The sequence below is a fragment of the Palaemon carinicauda genome, chromosome 29, assembly GCF_036898095.1.
Source record: "Palaemon carinicauda isolate YSFRI2023 chromosome 29, ASM3689809v2, whole genome shotgun sequence".
NCBI classification, from domain to species: Eukaryota; Metazoa; Arthropoda; class Malacostraca; order Decapoda; family Palaemonidae; genus Palaemon; species Palaemon carinicauda.
Window position 1 is genome coordinate 69,382,218 of NC_090753.1, and position 21,234 is coordinate 69,403,451.

General features: G+C 40.1%; 1 protein-coding gene across 1 annotated transcript in view; it reads left to right on the forward strand.

The window, feature by feature from the left end:
* Positions 1 to 368: 368 nt before the first annotated feature.
* The window catches only part of LOC137622227 (cytosolic carboxypeptidase-like protein 5), a 48,778-nt gene continuing 27,912 nt past the window's right edge, over positions 369 to 21,234 (forward strand). The window contains exons 1-4 of the mRNA XM_068352722.1: positions 369 to 529; positions 15,755 to 15,971; positions 19,290 to 19,511; positions 20,904 to 21,055. Coding sequence (XP_068208823.1) covers positions 15,887 to 15,971; positions 19,290 to 19,511; positions 20,904 to 21,055 — 459 coding nt within the window. The 5' untranslated portion in view covers positions 369 to 529; positions 15,755 to 15,886. The remainder of the gene's footprint in view (positions 530 to 15,754; positions 15,972 to 19,289; positions 19,512 to 20,903; positions 21,056 to 21,234) is intronic.

Below are 21,234 nucleotides of genomic sequence, written 5' to 3' on the forward strand. Positions count from 1 at the left end.
CAAAACATAAACATATTGAATATCATTACACCACTCGGGTAATATATTCTGGATAACTTAAATATTGGATTATATATCAATATGATAAAACACAATAGTCTCCCATAAAATAATAACTAATTTATAACAGAAAACGAACTTTGTCCATTTTCTATGACATATTTTAGCGGAATTATCAAATATACTGAATAAAGCTACTATTAGTTGACATAGAATTCAACTGAATTATATAATAAGCATAAAAATACGCGTTTCATTTTTCAAATAAAAAAGAAACGTATATTTAAGTATTAAGAAAAGGAAAAAACGAAGGAAAAGCCAAGCCGAACTCTGCTGCCCCCTCGCGGAAAATTCAGGAACCACAGTCGTCTGTCTGTTTACCTCCAGTTACGACACTTTGTCGTCTTTATTTTACACTTTTAACGCAATTATACCTCGAGAAATGGATTAAAAACACGTCAGAAAAAGTCTTCAAACCTCTATGCAACTTTAACCCATCGGAAAGAAGAGGAAAATCGCTAAATTATGGGTAAGAACACTTTAATGTAATGGAACGTCATCTGTTTACTTTCTGCAGCTGATTTGTTGACATTAGGAGACGACAGCTGATATCAGCTGATGTTTTTCCCTGTATTCACTGAACTGAGGCAAATCCCTGATCACTTGTCTCGAAAGGGTGTTAGTATAACCTTCGTAGGATGATGATTGAAATTGACACATTTTGGGCGAAATTGGAAGCTTTAAAGGGTCTCAATTTTGGCTGGAATTGGAAGCTTTAAAGGGTCTCAAATTTGGCCGAAATTGAAAGCTTTAAAGGGTCTCAATTTTGGCTGAAATTGGAAGCTTTACAGGGTCTCAATTTTGGCCGAAATTGGAAGCTTTAAAGGGTCTCAATTTTGGCCGAAATTGGAAGCTTTAAAGGGTCTCAATTTTGGCCGAAATTGGAAGCTTCAAAGGGTCTCAATTTCGGCCGAAATTGGAAGCTTTAAGGGGTCTCAATTTTGGCCGAAATTGGAAGCTTCAAAGGGTCTCAATTTTGGCTGGAATTGGAAGCTTTAAAGGGTCTCAATTTCGGCCGAAATTAGAAGCTTTACAGGGTCTCAATTTTGGCTGGAATTGGAAGCTTTAAAGGGTCACAATTTTGACTGAGATTGGAAGCTCTAAAGGGTCTCAATTTTGGCCGAAATTGAAAGCTTTAAAGGGTCTCAATTTTGGGCGAAATTGAAAGCTTTAAAGGGTCTCAATTTTGGCCGAAATTGAAAGCTTTAAAGGGTCTCAATTTTGGCCGAAATTGGAAGCTTTAAAGGGTCTCAATTTTGGCTGAAATTGGAAGCTTTAAAGGGTCTAAATTTTGACTGAAATTGGAAGCTTTTAAGGGTCTCAATTTCGGCCGAAATTTGAAGCTTTAGGGTCTCAATTTCGGCCGAAATTGGAAGCTTTAAAGGGTCTCAATGCAAGACTTAATTTACTATGCTTGTGCCCAACCTACTACCTGTAAGATTTTCCCCCTGTACGACAAGGCTTTGTCCTCAAATGAATACCATTTTTTTATTCTAAATTAGCATTCTAGTTGGAATTATTATAAATTATTTGTGGAATTTTTTTTATATTCAATTAAGTTACACATTGGAATTATCAATGTATTTTTTATAATTAATATATTTTCTAGGTCAAAGACCTCTAAATGAGGATTTTCGTCAAGTCATTTGACAAAGGTTCTAGGAGTTTCCAAATGCAATTTTGGGATTTTGTAAGATTTTTCCCTATATGACAAGGCTTTGTCCTCAAATGAATATATTTTTTGGACTTTTAAGTTAAACATTGTTTGCAATTATCATAAAATTATCATAAATGTATTTTTTATAAACATATTTCCTAGGTCAAAGACCTCTACATGATGATTTTTGTCAAGTAATTTGACAAAGGTTCTAGGAGTTGTGATTCTGTAAGATTTTCCCCTGTACAACAAAGCTTTGTCCTCAAATGAATATAATTTTTGGACTTTAAGTTAAACATTGTTTGCAATTATCATAAAATTATTAAGTTAAACATTGTTTGCAATTATCATAAAATTATTAAGTTAAACATAGTTTGCAATTATCATAAAATTATTAAATTAAACATAGTTTGCAATTATCATAAAATTATTAAGTTAAACATTGTTTGCAATTATCATAAAATTATGATTAATGTATTTTTTTTATAAATAACATATTTCTTAGGTCAAAGACCTCTACATGATGATTTTCGTCAAGTAATTTGACAAAGGTTCTAGGAGTTTGCAAATGTATTTATGTGATTCTGTAATATATGCATAGGCAATGTGTACAGTCCTTGTCAGCCGACTCAATAAATGTGAATTATCTATCCAAATACTGCGCTAGCTTGAGTATTTTACATTTTTCACTTTTCCATTTAAGCTTATCGTTCCAAATATATATAAGGTAGAGTGTGTAAGATGTAGGGAAGATTGCATTAAATATACATGGTTTTATATGTATATATATAAATTTTTCAATATTAAACTTACCCGATAATCATGTAGCTGTCAACTCCGTTGCCCGACAGAATTCTATGGAGGGATACGCCAGCTATCACAATACTAGAAGGGGGTGTATTTACCAGCGCCACCTGTGGCCAGGTACTCAAGTACTTCTTGTTGACACCTCCTCAATTATTCCTCTGTCGTGCTTCCGGCAAGACGTTCTGGGATACGCTTATGTTCTTGGAGTATTTTCACGACTTTGGTGAAGTATTTCTCTTTGATTTCGGCTGTCGCTTTACTGGAAACTTCTATATTAGCTTAGTTAGCTTTTGGAATTAATTTGATTAATTATGGTGACGAGAGAGTATGAACTCTCGTTCACCTTTCAATGGCCGACCCTTCCCTTAGACGGAAGTGTTGGTGTCTAAGAGAGTATAGACTCTCTTTCTTAATTTTGCTTAACAAAAGTTATAGATTTATTTTATATCTCTCCGCCTCTTATAGGCCTCTTCGATTAACTTCCTTTTATTATAAACTCATTAAAATTAATTTTTATATTTGTTTATATTCGACCTTCCTAATAGTAGGCGGTCTTTTACCGAAGTTAATAAACTTTGAGCCCGTCATTTCGGTTTTACCTGTTAACATATTATGCTATTTCCGCCACAGAGTTTGAAAGATTTTCTTTGACAGTCTCGTACTGTTTTCAAAGTTGAACTAACGTTTTGTTTTGTCTCTGCAGTTGTTGACGTTCAGAACGTTCAACTTGCACTCTATCGTTACGATAGAGAAAGAATGTTCACGGTTTCACGTTGCAGTAAGAGTAACCGTGTCTAGCGTTTTGTTCATTCTTTCTTAACTTAATGGTTTTGATCCTAATAAAGGAACTTTTCAGTTTTTTCCTTTAACAATAATATGTTTTAACGATATATATGATTGGGCTCTTCTCTCAGGTTCTAAGTCAAGAGAGAGAGAGAGAGAGAGATAGAGACGGAGGGAGAAAGAGGATAAACGTTTCATTCAAGCCTGCCAGGCGTACGAGCACGTCGTTATCGTTTCTGCTCTTCTCCCTAGTCTCTTTAGGGGAAGAAACTAAACGTTTCTAGAGTGATCTAGTGTTTAGTCTCTTTCCAACCACTGAATTATCTTTCATTAGATTTTTCTGTTACATTGTAATTCTGTTTTCGCAATTACTAACTTTGAGAAAGGATAGAATTGCGTATTTCAGGTACAAACCACTTAAAGTTTCGAGTTCAGTGAAATAAGTGCAAACAGAAATCAAAGTGATAAGTGATTAGTGCGTGAGGGTACTTTTGTGCGCGCCAGTCGTCCTCCCAGTCCGGGACCTCTTGCAAGCTCCCAAGCCCAGGGGAGAAGCAATGTCGAAGGGCATAAGGGTTCAGCAGGCCTTGATCGGCGCACAGAAGTATTCTCGGTGGTTGTGGGCGTGTCTTACCGAGACCGTCACTCCCACCCGCAGACGATTGAGCCCTTATTTTGCTCGTCTGCAGAAGAGATTAGGGGAGAAAATAAAGGCAGAGTAACGCTGGTCTCAGGTCTCAAGACCTCTTAAACGTTAAGTCCAGACCTATGCCAGACGTACGAAGTTAAAGTTCACAACCCGAATGCAGTCATTGGGTTAGCTCTGACTCTCCTCAGTCATCAGTTGATTACACTCCGCCTAAGAGGAGTAAGGTTCTGCCACAACAGATCTCTGCTGTTAAGGCTTTACCTCAGCAGAACTTAGTGTCTGCCGACCCCAAGTTAACTCTACTGCAGTCCATACAGTCACAACTTTCGGTCTTGATGCGTGAGTGTCGGGCTGAGAGTGTTGCGCCTGCGCCTCCGCCTATGATCGCTCCGCCTGATCACAGTACCACCTGCCAGGCGTACGATGTTGTGAACTCTACTACAGTCCATGCAAGCACAGCTTTCGGACTTGATGCGTGAGTGTCGGGCTGAGAGTGTTGCTCCTCCGCCTCCGCCTACACTCCCTCCACCTACACTCGCTCCGCCTGATAGCAGTACCATCTGCCAGGCGTACGATGTTGTGGACTCTACTACAGTCCATGCAAGCACAGCTTTCGGACTTGATGCGTGAGTGTCGGGCTGAGAGTGTTGCTCCTCCGCCTCCGCCTACACTCCCTCCACCTACACTCGCTCCGCCTGATCGCAGTACCACCTGCCAGCAGTTCCACCTGCCAGGCGTACGATGTTGAGCCACGTGCTGAGTTTGCTGTTCCCTGTGGTGTTCAGCCTCCGCCTTCCTTAAGGCAACCTTTACATTGGGATCAGGAGGATTATACCTCTCTTCCTCCGCCTCCACTTGCTGCTCCACCAGTGATGCAACACTCGGTTGAGGTACAACAACCTCTCCCGTCCATGAGTCAGTCTCCTCAGCTCTCGCTGCAGCGAGCTCAACCCTCCACAAGGCAAGCACCACAACACCTTAGCCTTGCGCCTCAGGAGCCTCAGCTTGCGAGACATTTACCTTGTTCTGCGCAGCCTCTTCCTCATCGCGCTCCGCTCACACCACAGGAACTGGAACTTGCTACTCCGCTTCCGCCAACCGCTCAGCAAGCGCAACCCTTGGGTTCAACCACTCATGCTAGGAGTCAGCCTCCTCCACCCATGCGCCTTCCTTCTGCTTGTCTTTTATTCAGCCTTTGCAGACTGAGCCTCAGGTGTTCCCTCATCGGAGTCTTGAAGAGGAAACCACAACTATTGTTGTTCCAGCTCGTTCTGACTCTGCTGTTCAGCATACTTTACCTCCATTTTCATACCATGGTTTAAACCCCATGCAAGCATGCATAAAGCACTCTAGCACTGGTCATGGAATTTCTGAGAAATGTTAAACGCCATGCACACGCTCTGCTTTCCTTACAGCAGGCTCTGCTTACTACATGCTCAGCATACAGCATGCTCTGCATTCAGCATGCTCTGCATACAACATGCTCTGCATACAGCATGCTCTGCATTCAGCATGCTCTGCATACAACATGCTCTACATACAGCATGCTCTGCATACAGCATACTCTGCATACATCATGCTCTGCATACCTTACCGCATGCTTCTCAACACATCTTGGGTTGTTGCCAACTCACTAGACTGTCAAGCAGTTTCATAACGTTGCCTTCTAGTCTGCTGCTTTTGCACCAGTGAACCCTCACTCAGAGAACTTAGCTTTTCTAGGATAAGGTCCCTGTAGATGAGAAAGTTCTTTTCTCCCTCCTTCTGATATTCCCTTGAGGACTCTGTCATTTGGAGGGAGCCTTTAGCTGCATAACCTCTTATGGACTTTTATTTAAGCATAACATGCTTACAGGGAAGGTAATGGTTCCACTTCAGCCGCTAATCCCGTCTGTTACCACACCTGCTCCCATAGACCTTGAGCTGTGTTTCATGACATGCAGTCCAAGCTTAGTCCTTGTTAGAGGATTTTTTGTTTACGGAGTCAATGTGTCACGGGGAAGACGTTCAACAACCAACAGAAGGGACTTGTTGTGACGCAGTGCGGCAACCTCAGCAACCCGTTAAGGAGTTGTCTGTACGACCCAGACAGTCTAGACAGATTCGGGTTGTCACTGTACTTCCTCGCTTGCCCATGATTGACAGTTTACAGACTGTGCAGCAGTATCATGATCTTGTGTCCGGCTCCGTCAGACGACTGGCTTTTAAGAGCTCCCACAAGTCGTCGCTGTCTGGAGATTTTCAAATGGACTATGGATCTGACCAAGGAACTGGGCCTCCTGGTCAATTTTGAGGAGTCTCAGCTCGTTCCATCCCAGACCATTGTCTCCTTGGGTATGGATCTTCAGAGTCGAGCTTTTCGGACTTGTCCGTCGGCCCCAAGGATCTTCCAAGCCCTAGAATGCATCCAGAGCATGCTGAGAAGGAACCGATGCTTAGTCAGGCAGTGGATGAGTCTAACAGGGACACTTTCATCGCTGGCCCTGTTCATCGAGTTAGGGAGACTCCACCTCCGCCCCCTTCAGTATCATCTAGCTGCTCACTGGATAAAGGACATGACGCTAGAGACGGGCTCAGTTCCTGTTTCCGAAGAGATGAGGTCTACTCTAACGTGGTGGAAGAACAGCATTCTTCTCAAGGAAGGTCTACCATTGGCTGTTCAGACCCCCGACCACCGTCTCTTCTCGGACGCATCGGACACGGGCTGGGGTGCGACACTGGACGGACAGGAATGCTCGGGAACATGGAATCAGGAGCAAAGGACACTTCACATCTATTGCAAGGAGTTGTTGGCAGTTCATCTGGCCTTGATAAACTTCAAGTCCCTCCAGCTTAACAAGGTGGTGGAGGTGAACTCCGACTACACCACAGCCTTGGCTTACATCTCCAAGCAGGGAGGGACTCATTCGAGGAAGTTGTTCGAGATCGCAAGGGACCTCCTCATTTGGTCAAAAGATCGAAAGCTCACGCTGGTAACGAGGCTCATTCAGGGCGATATGAATGTCATGGCAGATCGCCTCAGCCGGAAGGGTCAGGTCTTCCCCACAGAGTGGACCCTTCACAAGAATGTTTGCAGCAGACTTTGGGCCCTGTGGGGTCAGCCAACCATAGATCTATTCGCTACCTCGATGACCAAGAGGCTCCTCTTGTAGACCCAGCAGCAGTTCGCGTGGATGCCTTTCTGCTGGATTGGTCCCATCTCGACCTGTATGCATTCCCGCCGTTCAAGATTGTCAACAGGGTACTTGAGAAGTTCGCCTCTCACAAAGGGACACGGCTGACGTTGGTTGCTCCCCTCTGGCCCGCGAGAGAATGGTTCACCGAGGTACTGCAATGGCTGGTCGACGTTCCCAGGACTCTTCCTCCTAGAGTGGACCTTCTGCGTCAACCTCACGTAAAGAAGGTACACCCAAACCTCCACGCTCTTCGTCTGACTGCCTTCAGACTATCGAAAGACTCTCAAGAGCTAGAGGCTTTTCGAAGGAGGCAGCCAGAGCGATTGCCAGAGCAAGGACGACATCCACTCTCAGAGTCTATCAGTCTTAATGGGAAGTCTTCCGAAGCTGGTGCAAGGCCAATGCAGTTTCCTCAACCAGTACCACTGTAACCCAGATTGCTGACTTCCTGTTACATCTAAGGAACGTAAGATCCCTATCAGCTCCTACGATCAAGGGTTACAGAAGTATGTTGGCAGCGGTTTTCCGCCACAGAGGCTTGGATCTTTCCTCCAACAAAGATCTACAGGACCTCCTTAGGTCTTTTGAGACCTCAAAGGAACGTCGGTTGTCCACTCCAGGCTGGAATCTAGACGTGGTCCTAAGGTTCCTAATGTCATCAGGATTTGAACCGCTCCAATCAGCCTCTTTTAAGGACCTCACATTAAAAACTCTTTTCCTCGTGTGCTTAGCAACAGGTAAAAGAGTAAGTGAGATCCACGCCTTCAGCAGAAACATAGTTTTTCACATCTGAAACGGCTACATGTTCCTTGCAGCTCGGTTTTTTGGCTAAAAACGAGCTTCCTTCCCGTCCTTGGCCTAAGTCGTTCGAGATCCCAAGCCTGTCCAACATGGTGGGGAACGAACTGGAGAGAGTACTTTGCCCAGTTAGAGCTCTTAAGTACTATCTAAGAAGGTCAAAACCATTACGAGGACAATCAGAAGCCTTATGGTGTGCTATCAAGAAGCCTTCTCTACCAATGTCTAAGAACTCAGTTTCTTACTACATCAGGCTTCTGATTAGAGAAGCAAATTCTCATCTGAAGGAAGAAGACCTTGCTTTGCTGAAGGTAAGGACACATGAAGTGAGAGCTGTGGCTACTTCAGTGGCCTTCAAACAGAACCGTTCTCTGCAGAGTGTTATGGATGCAACCTATTGGAGAAGCAAGTCAGTGTTCGCATCATTCTATCTCAAAGATGTCCAGTCTCTTTACGAGTACTGCTACACCCTGGGTCCATTCGTAGCAACGAATGCAGTAGTAGGCGAGGGCTCAGCCACTACATTCCCATAATCCCATAACTTTTTAACCTTTCTCTTGAATACTTTTTATGGGTTGTACGGTCGGCTAAGAAGCCTTCCACATCCTTGTTGATTTGGCGGGTGGTCAATTCTTTCTTGAGAAGCGCCAAGGTTAAAGGTTGTGATGAGGTCCTTTAGTATGGGTTGCAGCCCTGTATACTTTAGCACCTTTGAGTTGATTCAGCCTCCCAAGAGGAACGCTGCGCTCAGTAAGGAAGACGATCTTATTAAAGGCAGAGTAACGGTTCAAGTCGACTTCCTTACCAGGTACTTATTATTTCATTGTTATTGTGGATAACTGATTATATGAAATACGGGATACTTAGCTATCCTTTAGTCTTGTACACTGGTTTTTCACCCACCCCCCTGGGTGTGAATCAGCTACATGATTATCGGGTAAGTTTAATATTGAAAAATGTTATTTTTATTAATGAAATAAATTTTTGAATATACTTACCCGATAATCATGATTTAATCGACCCTCCCTTCCTCCCCATAGAGAACCAGTGGACCGAGGAATAATTGAGGAGGTGTCAACAAGAAGTACTTGAGTACCTGGCCACAGGTGGCGCTGGTAAATACACCCCCTTCTAGTATTGTGATAGCTGGCGTATCCCTCCATAGAATTCTGTCGGGCAACGGAGTTGACAGCTACATGATTATCGGGTAAGTATATTCAAAAATTTATTTTATTAATAAAAATAACATTTTGTGAGAAATCAGTTATTTTCTTTAATATTAAGCCTCTCTGCTTTATATTTATCTACTGTGCTCAAAGGCATTGATGAATTTTAACAAAAAAAAAATATTATCAGGAAGAAACTAAACAATATTTTTAATTCTAGAAATGAAAACATTTTGCCGACTCACTTATTCTAGTAGATTTGATTAAAGAGATATAACTGGGAGTTAAGGAAAGAATCCTATACATCCTATACATCAATTCTGGTGGCCGATGTGGTAACGTCCCTGACTGGTGAACGCCAGACTGGGGTTCGAGTCCTGCTCAAACTCGTTAGTTTCTTTGGTTGCTGCAATCTTAACATCCTTGTGAGCTAAGGATGGGGTGTTTGGGGGAGTCTATCTGCTGAGTCATCAGTAGCCATTGCCAGGCTCTCCTTTGTCCTAGCTTGGGTGGGCGCTGATCATATGTATATATATGGTCAGTCTGTAGAGCAATGTTACTGTCCCTTACATCTGCCATTCATGAGCGGCCTTTAAACTTTTGTACCCCATCTTTTAATTAGGTTCCTCATCCTAGGATTCTTGTTGGAAGGCCACATTTTTACAGAAAAATATTTTTTATTTTCTGTTGCTTCACATGGTTTTACTTGCGTTTATTTTTTAGGTTTTAGTTTTCCTTTGTCTGAGGAATTATTCTTTGTCTCGTTTAAAGCGAGGAGTATAATCATTATACTAATTTTGTGTAAAATGGTTTTTATTTGTTAGTCTAATTTTATTTTAATTATTACAAAACTGCCCTTAAGTAAATTTTTATTAGGTATTCTATTCTGTGGAAGCTATTTTAGCATAATGAGGGTAATTTAGATATGATTATGATATTGTTGTACGTTTACTCAGACCATGGAGTTTTAATTAAAATTTTCTTAGCATTAATGGCCAACTTTTTTATTATAAAAACCAACGTGAGATGAAGATTCTGAAAAAAAATATACCTAATTGATGTATTCGAAAAACATTAAATTTTGGTAAAGTTCAGACATTCAAATTAAATTTATTTCAATGCAAATACATATTTTCTATCCATTAGGACAGGGATCTTTCTTCAGTGGTGCAGGAATGCATATTAAATTGCTAACAAGGTGGTCGATTAAAGACAGGTGCCGTGAGTGGGAAGCCCTCCCACCTGTCTGTTACAAAATAGCCACTGTTGAGTTTTCTTGCTTTCTTTAGAGTGTTGGATTTTTTTTCTTATATTCATTAAACATACTACCGACTTATCTGGCAAGTCCAAAACAGAAGGATGTCCTAGAGAGTGCGCGTGGTAGGTGTCGGTGGGGTAGTCCAACTGTGTTCTCTAGGGCCTATCACGGCTCTCCCCATTGATGAAGGGATTATCTAAATGGAAGACAGCCAGTGAATAGTGGTTTTCGCACGCCCTTGTTAAATATACGACACCTACAAGGTGTTCGCGCGAGGGTTGTAACCTCTGCATTCCATGCTTTTATCTTTCTCTAGTATATTTGGAAGAATTATATTAGAAAAGGTGCAAAGAAGGACTTTTCACCGGGCGTCACAGGCCTCTTTCCAGAAATAGAATTTTCCTTCGTCAAAATCCCTTTTTTTTTTTTTTTTTTTTTTTTACTTTTGTGAGCGCTCTTAAAGGTTTGAAGGCCGCTCATAAATGGCAGAGGCCAGGGAACAGTGACATTGCCCTATCAAGCAGGACAGTGCCCTGGAGACTGACCATATATACATATAATCAGAGACCAGGGCCTCTCTCCGGGGTAGGGTCAACTCGGACCATTTTGAAATACCAACTCGGACCATTATCTCGACCATCTCGGACCGTCAAAAACTTTGGAAATGCCAAGTCGGACCATCATGTAAACCAACTCGGACCATCGAGCAAACACGCAATCTAAAGTTTACAGGATAATTGCATAATTACCACCAAAAGCTGTAACAACCAAATTTATGGAAACAAAAGGAATTTGTCCTCTTTTAAAAGATGGGGAATTAAAGATTAAAACGGACTATATCCTTTTGAGAGAGAGAGAGAGAGAGAGAGAGAGAGAGAGAGAGAGAGAGAGAGAGAGAGAGAGAGAGAGCTTGTTTCTCAACGCATTATCTCTCTCTCTCCCTCTCTCTCTGTGTTTGTCTCAAGCTTGTTTTACAGGATAATTGCATAATTACCACCAAAAGCTGTAACAACCAAAATAAACATAGTATGCCTAACCAAAATAAACAGTATGCCTAACAGCCAAAACAAACTACACTAGTTTATGTCTTTTCTCTAGTCCGTTTTTTTTTAGGCTATTCTGCACTCATACCCGTATCTGTACACAGCTGAAGGCGCAACCTACCATGGACAAGTGTTTGCTGTGCCTAAACACAGTGCGACCTCGACAGGTGCGATTTAAGAATTTAGCTAAATATTGTTAAATTAAATTATATATTGATATTATTAAATTAAATTATCTTAATCCTATTGACGATTGTAAATTTTGAGTTGCCATTACCAGATAATCATTTTATAAGAACGGAGAAATATAAATTGATATATCGACTAGAAAATCATCTGAGTACAAATTGTTGCAGGAGGCATTGTGGCCACCCAAAGCGTGGTGTGTTTTTGGTAGGAGTGTCAGGACAAACAACGACGTGGAAGGGTGGCACCACAGACTAAACAGAAAATCACGAAAAGGTCAACTTAATTTCTACATTCTCCTATCTCTTTTGTATAATGAAGCAAAGCTTGTGCCACTATATGTAAATTTCTTAAATGATGGAAAAGTGTTGCGCCACCAAAAGACAAAGTATGCTAAGCAACATGGAAGACTAGTCGTACTGTGGGAGGAGTTTTCTCTAGGTCATAGATCGGGTAAAAGCCTTCTAAAAGCTGTTTCCCATTTCATTGCTGTGAATGTATGATTATTAATTTGAATATGTTTTATTGAACATTTTACTTTGTCTTTTGCTTCTACATTTGCATGTTTTTAATAACTCTCCTAATAATAAATATGTGTGACTTTCACTGTTCTCAATTTATTTTTACCAATTGTTCTAATTTATAATCTTATCAACCTGGTCCGAGTTGGTACACTACTGTGGTCCGAGGTGGTATATTGTGGTCCGAGTTGGTTATAATGGTCCGAGTTGGTGGAGGTACGGTCCGAGTTAGTAAGGGTCCGACTTGGCGATGGTCCGAGTTGGGGGTGAAGCCTCTCTCCACCCTAGCTAAGGCCAAGGAGGACAAGGCAATGGCTGCTGATGACTATAGGCTCCTCCAAACCCCCTATCCTTAGCTCACAAGGATGGTGAGGTTGCAGTGACCAGAGAAACTAATGAGTTTGAGCGAGACTCGAACCCCAGTATGGCATTTATCAGTCAGGGACGTTACCAAATTGGCCACCACAAGTAAGTTCGAAGCATACCGTAATGTAAGCATGTGGTGAAGTGAATATTGTGGCTATAAGGATACATACCTTAGAAACCTCATGTGGTGTGTACCTTTGTCGAATATGTAACAGTAAGCAGCCCTCATTCTTCCGATCCATAAGATGATGAACTCAAGAGTGTTAATAGTCTCGCTCTGTGGTAGATTCTCTGCCTCGGGAGGGAGTTAAACGATTTACACTGAGTGTTGCCCTTACCAGTGTGACCAGTAGTGAAAATTATTTATTGGGTAGGCTCACCTGCCACCGACTGCATTCCCAAGATGGGGATTCCTTTGTTGGAGTGTCAAAACTCGCAATGTATTGGTTTGTGTAGAAACGAAGGAAGCTCTGCAACTTCCCTCTCAGAGGGAATGCACAGCCCTTACTGGTTACCCAGATAAAGATTTTCTATGTAACAAGAAGGAAGAATGGTTGGCAAGGGGAAGGAGAATTTATCCTTTATCTTCTTCCTCCTTCTTTCATTCTCTTCTTTATATATTACTTTCTTGAGAAGAAGATAATGAAGAAAATAGTTGCATGGGAATACAGTTTGGTAGAAGATCCTCTCCTTGGGGGGTTAAGTGACAATACTCATCTACTAACTGGTATCCTTGGGGTCAGTCAAGTGACTATGAGCCCATATTACAGTTACCACTTTTGCACTGGAAGCAGGTGAGTGATTCTGCTCGAACCGAACATTAGCACATACTGTATCCAGTCGCCAGGGGCTGGACGTTTCCTGTATCCTTGCATCGCGGAAATTCCTCTTGCCTTGTGGGGCTTACTGGGAATTGACCTATTCGTCACACAGCTAAACAGGAAATTCCTGGTGTTCTGCTTTTCCATTCAAGACTCATGGGAAGTGTTTGAGGATGCTATCCAAACCCATGCGATCGTCTGGATGCCTACGCCCTTCTCCCATTTGGTCTGATTTGCGGCTGATCATCCGAGCTGTTCGCAGATGGCTACTAGCTGAATGGTATTCCAGTCTGTGAGCAATTTTAGGAAAGGTCCTCAGTGTTGACAATTTTAGGAAAGGTCCAAAGAGAAATACTGTCCAAATAGGTTTGGTGAAGGTGATTGTTCCCTAGTTTGCAATTTGGCTTTCTTAAAATCCTTGTAGTATGTGACGCCCTTCTTACAATATCCAATGCTGTACAAAAATCCATTGATTGTGGTCAGGAAGTTTTTATGATTGGCCTTGATTTTAGTGCTGCCTTTGACTGGTTAATCCCGAGGCCATAGGTTTTCAAACTCCAACAGTTGGGAGTGGGTGGGTCTTTTTTAATTGAATTTCTAAGTAATATACAGGTATTGCAAAGAGTTGTTATTGATGGGCACCACAGTGGGTATAGGAATGTGGTATCTGGTGGTTTTTTGCCATTATTTTTCATACTATATACACTTGACATGTGATTTGGCCTAGAAAACAAGCTCGTTGCATATGCAGATGATGTTGCTCTTTGCATATGCAGATGATGCTACTCTTTGCATCAGTTCCATCTCCTGAATATAGCTCTGGGGATTGCTGAATCCCTTAATAGAGATCTAACTAAATTAGTGCATGGTGCAAATTACGGGCATGAAGTTGGCCCTAACAAAACTCCGAGTATGATTGCAAGTAGGTTGAGGACAGTGGCTCCTCACCGTCATAATCTCGGCATTGATAATGTTTCTTGGATTCTGTGTGGCTGAAAATTTTATGTTATTCTTGATAGCAAATTTACTTTTGAGAAACACATTCATTCTGGTGATCAATCTATTCAGAAGTGTTTTAATTCTTTCATTCTACCTTGTTTGGGGTATTGTTCTCCTGTCTGGTCATCAGCTGCTGAATCTCATCTTAATTTGATGGACAGGAACTTACTGTCTATTAACCCTTTTACCCCCAAAGGACGTATTGGTACGTTTCACAAAAGCCATCCCTTTACCCCCCATGGACGTACCAGTACGTCCTTGCAAAAAAATGCTATAAATATTTGTTTTTCATATTTTTTGATGATTTTTTGAGAAAATTCTGGCATTTTCCAAGAGAATGAGACCAACCTGACCTCTCTATGACAAAAATTAAGGCTGTTAGAGCTATTTGAAAAAAATACACTGCAAAATGTGCTGGGAAAAAAATAACCCCTTGGGGGTTAAGGGTTGGAAATTTCCAAATACCCCGGGGGTAAAAGGGTTAAATTTCTTATTCCTTATCCAGATATTAATCTCTGGTGCCGTCGTTCAATTAGTTCGTTATGCATATGCATGTTGCATAAGATTTTTTGTAATTTTGACCATCCTTAGCATTCAGATCTTCCCTGACAGTACCATCGTGTTCATAATACCATGTATACAGTTAATTCTAATAGTCATGTCTTCTCCATCATAAGACACAATACTACACAGTATTCTACTGTTGAAGTTTTATTCCAGCTTTGACCAGATTGTGGAATGATCTTCCTAATTGGACAGATAAAACTTTTTGTAAATTCTCTTCTGTTGAGGAGTTTGACATGTCTCCTTTTATAGTTTATATATGACATATATTTTGTTACTGATTTTATAATACATACATACATATACCAAGGCACTTCCCCCAATTTTGGGGGGTAGCCGACATCAACAAATGAAACAAAACAAAAAAGGGGGCCTCTACTCTCTACGTTCCTCCAGCCTAACCAGGGACTCAACCGAGTTCAGCTGGTACTGCTAGGGTGCAACAGCCCAACCTCCCACATTATCCACCACAGATGAAGCTTCATAATGCTGAATCCCCTACTGCTGCTACCTCTACGGTCATCTAAGGCATTGGAGGCAGCAGCAGGGCCTACCGGAACTGCGTCACAATCGCTCGCCATTCATTCTTATTTCTAGCACGCTCTCTTGCCTCTCTCACATCTATCCTCTTATCACCCAGAGCTTCGGAGGATAGATGTGAGAGAGGCAAGAGAGCGTGCTAGAAATAGAAATAGGTTTTATAATATTTTATATTCATTATTTATATATAGTTTACTTGCTACTTTCTTATTTCTTTTCTTCACTAGGCTTCTTTCCCCATTGGAGCCCTAGGGCTTGTAATAATAACAGGATTCTGAATATTATATATCTCGTTACGTATTACCATGAAAATACCATTACTGTATTTTTATAACATTCAAATTTTCTTTATCTTTACAGCATCGAAGGGGAAATAATGATCTAAGACAGCTTTGTACTTGTACAGCATCGGCTTCCAGAGGAGGAGCTGACTCGTCACAAACTCGGTTTACTCAGGTTTTTGCTCTCACGGAAGATCGTCCCCTCGTGAAAATGGAAAACACGCTCGGACCGTTCACGTTCACCTCCAACTTCGAGTGTGGGAACTTGGCTCGTGTAGAAAGGGTTGATCCTCCAGGTGAGAGATACAGTTTCTTTTGTTATTTTTATTTATTAACCCTTTCACCCCCAATGGACGTACCAGTACGTTCTTGCAAAACACTGTTATTTACATGTTTTTGCATATTTTTGATAACTTTATGAGAAACTTCAGGCATTTTCCAAAAGAATGAGACCAACCTGATTATATGACAAAAATTAAGGCTGTTAAAGCAATTTAAACATATGTATATAGCAAAATGTGCTTGAAATTTAACCTTACCTTGGGGGTAAAAGGGTTAATTCAGTTATAGCTTTTTATCAATACCAAGTTTAGAGTTTGCTAGAGATGTATTGGTGGTTGTGTTTTCTCATGTGAAACTTTTCAATTGCAGTTTAAGCTTTGTATTATTGTGGTCACTGTTACCTCTGACAACAAAGTTGGGAGGTGATTATATTTTTGCCACTGTTTGTATGTTTGTAAACACCTTTCTGGCCACAATTTTACTCATAGGGTAGTGAAACCTTCAGGGATTAATTGTTATGTTGAGACATATAAATGATTTAGTTTTGAAAGTCCTAAGTCGAAGGTCAAGGTTGAGAAATAAGCTGCCATGACAGAGATCTGCACTCTCATCGTGCTTTTCTAATTACGCATAGATTTAATCAAAAGTACAGTACAGTGATGCCTCAGGATACGAAAGTAATCCGTTCAGGATACGGTTTCGTATGCTGATTCTTTCGTATCCTGAGTCGCGTTTTACATGTAAATAGCCTAATCCGTTCCAAGCCTTACAAAAAGTCACCTTTTCTTTCATAAACAGGCTAAACTGTAGTAATAAACATGCAATGCAGCCATTTCTATCATTCAATAATTAACCCAACCGTTAAAAACAGCCTAATCCATTCCAGAAACCACCATGAGATTATTCAATAATGTAGTTATAGCCTAGTTATCCCCTCCAAGCCCTAAGAAAATGGTCCATTTTCTTTACTACTGTATGTAAAGCATTTGGATCAGTGAAGGTGTATTGTTACCTGTACACCTAAATTAAGGGTTGATACCCTGAACAAAAAGGTACTGTACTCTCGGCGACGAGTTGGGATCTCGTAAGCTTTTCGTATCTTGAAAATTTTTTCGTATACTGGGGCATAAAAATCTTTGTATCGCTTTTCGTATCCTGAATTTTTCGTAAGCAGAAACTTTCGTATCCAGAGGTATCACTGTATTAGATAGTATATCTACTCAAGAAAGTGATTCAGGAAAATACTATAGTCTGCTATTTACCTAGTTTTAACACAAACATATTTATAGATTTTGGGGAAAATGTTAACGAAATAATGAGGACGTCACATTTAAATAATTCAATCGTACTATACAGAGTTCTAGACTAACAAATGCTCTCCAGGTATTGATAATAAGCTTATCAAAGTCTGAATCAAAATTATTTCAAATGGGTTAAATGACAACACTGATTAAGAAGTAAGAGAACCTGGATAGCTAAATGGGAAGAGATTCAAAGTAGAAAATGAAAAGTTAAAGCTAGAAAGCATTGCAGCTAGAATCTTTGGTCCCATCTGCAACGTGCTGGTGCGAGACTTTAGCCTCTCTCCAAAAGTTTAATAAATGGGCTTTTGTGCCATGATTAACCCTTTTACCTCCAAAGGACGTACTGGTACGTTTCACAAAAGCCATCCCTTTACCCCCATGGACGTACCGGTACGTTCTTGCAAAAAAATGCTATAACAAATTTTTTCTTCATATTTTTGATAATTTTTTGAAAAAATTCAGGCATTTTCCAAGAGAATGAGACCAACCTGACCTCTCTATGACAAATATTAAGGCTGTTAGAGCAATTTTAAAAAAAAATATACTGCAAAATGTGCTGGGAAAAAAATAACCCCCTGGGGGTTAAGGGTTGGAAATTTCCAAAGAGCCTGGGGGTAAAAGGGTTAATTAGGTGCGGTGTACATGTTCCAAAATAACTAGCCTCACACAGGGGTAGAGAATAGGTATCTAGCCTCCTCACTCTTGTACTCACAGAGGCATTACTATCTATCCTTTTTGCCCCTGTCCCATACACAAGACAACTTTGGGAATGCCAGGATTAAAAATTTCATAACACACATCATTATTGATGGTGGAAATGAGAAGATATGAGACAAGGATCATTTGGATTGGGGTGGACAGAGGGAAGATCCGAGTAGTCACCGTTGTGATGTACGGAAAAAGTACAATGAAAAGAGTGACTAATGTACAGAACTACCAACTATGATGAGCTTTATAATTTACCCAGAAAATGCAATTAAAATGGAATAAGATCATAAGCTGGCTGCTGGAGATTTTTATTCCAATCTTGTCAAACTTCCAGTACAGAATTATCCGATATGTAAGTCAATTGGAGCCATATGAATATCTGATTATTGGATTAAACCTCACAAACATAGGAACCGTCATCATTGTTAAGAATAGGAAGAAGCTACAGTTTAGGGCAGCTCAGCCATCAAAGAGTATTACTCTATTAATATTTTTAATAGAGTATTATAATTAAAGTACTGTATAGTGTATTAACCTTATTACCAAGTTGAATTTTTGTTTCTTAACCCTTTTACCCCCAGGCTTTTTGGAAATTTCCAACCCTTAACCCCCAAGGGGTTACTTTTTTCCCAGCACATTTTGCATTATATTTTTTTTAAATTGCTCTAACAGCCTTAATTTTTGTCATAGAGAGGTCAGGTTGGTCTCTTCTCTTGGAAAATGCCTGAATTTATGAAAAATTTATCAAAAATATGAAAAAAAAATTTTTATAGCATTTTTTTGCAAGGACGTACCGGTACATCCATGGGGGTAAAGGGATGGCTTTTGTGAAACGTACCAGTATGATCTTTGGGGGTAAAAGGGTTAAATTTTTGTTTCATAAGTGGCCCCGACATGTGAGATTCACTTATTATTGAGAGAGAAAAGGTTAGTGGATGTCCAAATAGGAACAAATCAAAGAAAATGGATGAAAGGTTAAAGGAATATAGAAAGTTTCCAGTCTCTAAAGTGGCGTTGCAAAAATTGTAATGTCCTCCGAGAAGAGACCTATTCAAAATATACTATAGAGTTCTAAGTATGGGAAAAGTAACATGGATACTTAAAATGTAATCCTTGAGTTTCATTCATAGTTTGAGCTGCAAAAGTACTGTACTGCACTTGGAATGCTAAGACATTATATGTAAGAGGGGTTGTGGAATCGTCATAGAAAACATACAATAGAAGCAGGAACCAAAATTCTTTTTTGGGGAATTAAACATGTTACTAGATCACTGTACTGGACATCATTGGAATAACATATCGTATTTCTATTTATTTCAGGGTCTATGCATGTTACCGGGTCTGTTGCATATAACCCTGGAGGTACCAGTTCATCTGGGGCGTTTGGGAGTGGACGTAAATCGCACAAGACTGCTTCCTCCAATCAGCCTACTCCTGACCCTATTCCTGTCAACTATGAATTTAACCTTTGGACGCAACCAGACTGCGCTGGGACCGAATTCGAAAATAATAATCGAACGTGGTTCTTCTTTGGTATCAAAGGTATTGTTTTGTCTCATGTTTTTAAGACTGTTTCTTTGTGGTATGCTCCTAGGAAAGAACTCTATTTTCATCACTTTGACAAAGTAGAAGGCAGATCTGTTTTGTTTGTCAGCAATATTCCTTTGAAACAGGTGAATGAATCTTGCAATTTAATTCTTTTTGGTTCAAGAACTGAATTTCTTAAAAACAATCTTACATGTTAGAAAGAGAATTATTTTCAGTGTGTTTCATTTTTTATTTAGGTTAGTTATGATGATAGTTACTTAATCAATTCCAATGTGTATCTTAAATATAAAACGCTTGATCAAAGTTTTGTGCGTCAAAATGTCACCTGAATACTGAACTAATGGGAACTAGAGAACCTCCATTATGTTATAAAGAGTCCAGAAAACACAGTGACCAAGAGATAGAGGTCCAACTCTGTACGTAGTTTCATTTTACGGTGAGGTATGTTGCGTTGCTCGATAAAGGTAAGCTTGTTAGTGTAGTGAATCTCCTTAATTCTTGAATATGAGAGGGTAATGTCTGTCATCAGTAAAAATTGTACTTTTTTTCATAATATAGAGTTTTGTCTGGGATTCTCTACTTCAGTCTGATATTTTGAGAAAATTGTTTCCACCAACTAATTTTTGGTGGTTGATCATGTACAGTATTCTATTACCAAGTCATGCAGAATTTTTACAATTGACTATTTCTTGGGGTATGTATACGTACTAGCAGTACCAGCTGAACTCGGCTGAGTCCCTGGTTAGGCTGGAGGAACGTAGCGAGTAGAGGTCCCCTTTTTTGTTTCGTTTCTTGTTGATGTCGGCTACCCCCCAAAATTGGGGAAAGTGCCTTTGGTATATGTATGTATGTATGTATGTATACGTACTGTATGTGGAATTTTGAATATCTTATATCCACCATATTAAAATGGTAGGTACTGTACTCGGTTGTAGGCTACATGTTTTTATTTACTTTTGTGCAATTGAGGGTCTCATCATTATTCATGTACAGTATGTACACTATATAAGTGAATAGAACATTTGTATAAATGCTTGTCTTGAATATACCACACAGGAGTAATTATGATGAAGTCACACTTTATAATTGTTTACTAATAATGAAACTTTTAGAAAAGACGATAAAGTTTGTAGTACTGTAGTGGTATTAGATATAATAGAATGTTTTCCAAGAATGTTATTGCACAGTTATAGACTTTGAGAAAGCTTTTGATTCTGTCAAAACTTCAGCAGTAACAAAAACCATTCAAAGACAAGGAATAAATGAATCTTATGTTTTTAGGTATACTATTGGGGTAAACATTGAACCTCGTATCTGCCTTAGAACCAAGTGTTGAGAACAACCGCCCAAACCAGAAAAATAGCATTTATTGATTATTCTTTACAGGTGGATGTGTTGCTAACAGAGTCAGAATAAATGTGATGAATCTGAACAAGCAGTCCAAGCTCTTCTCACAAGGAATGCAACCAGTTATGCAATGCATTTCCGGTACCCGGCACCATCGTTGGGAGCGCATCAAAGATAGATGTACCTATAGGGTAAGTAACTTCAGGATAGTACACTGTGTTATTTAAAGTATTTAGATGAATTGAGAATTATTCAGTTTTTCTCTCCATGATATTAGAATAGACGCATGACAAACGGGAAAAAGCTGTAGCAGGGAAGATGAATAAGTTGGACAAAAAGTGATAATTGTAAAGAAGAGTAACTGAAACCT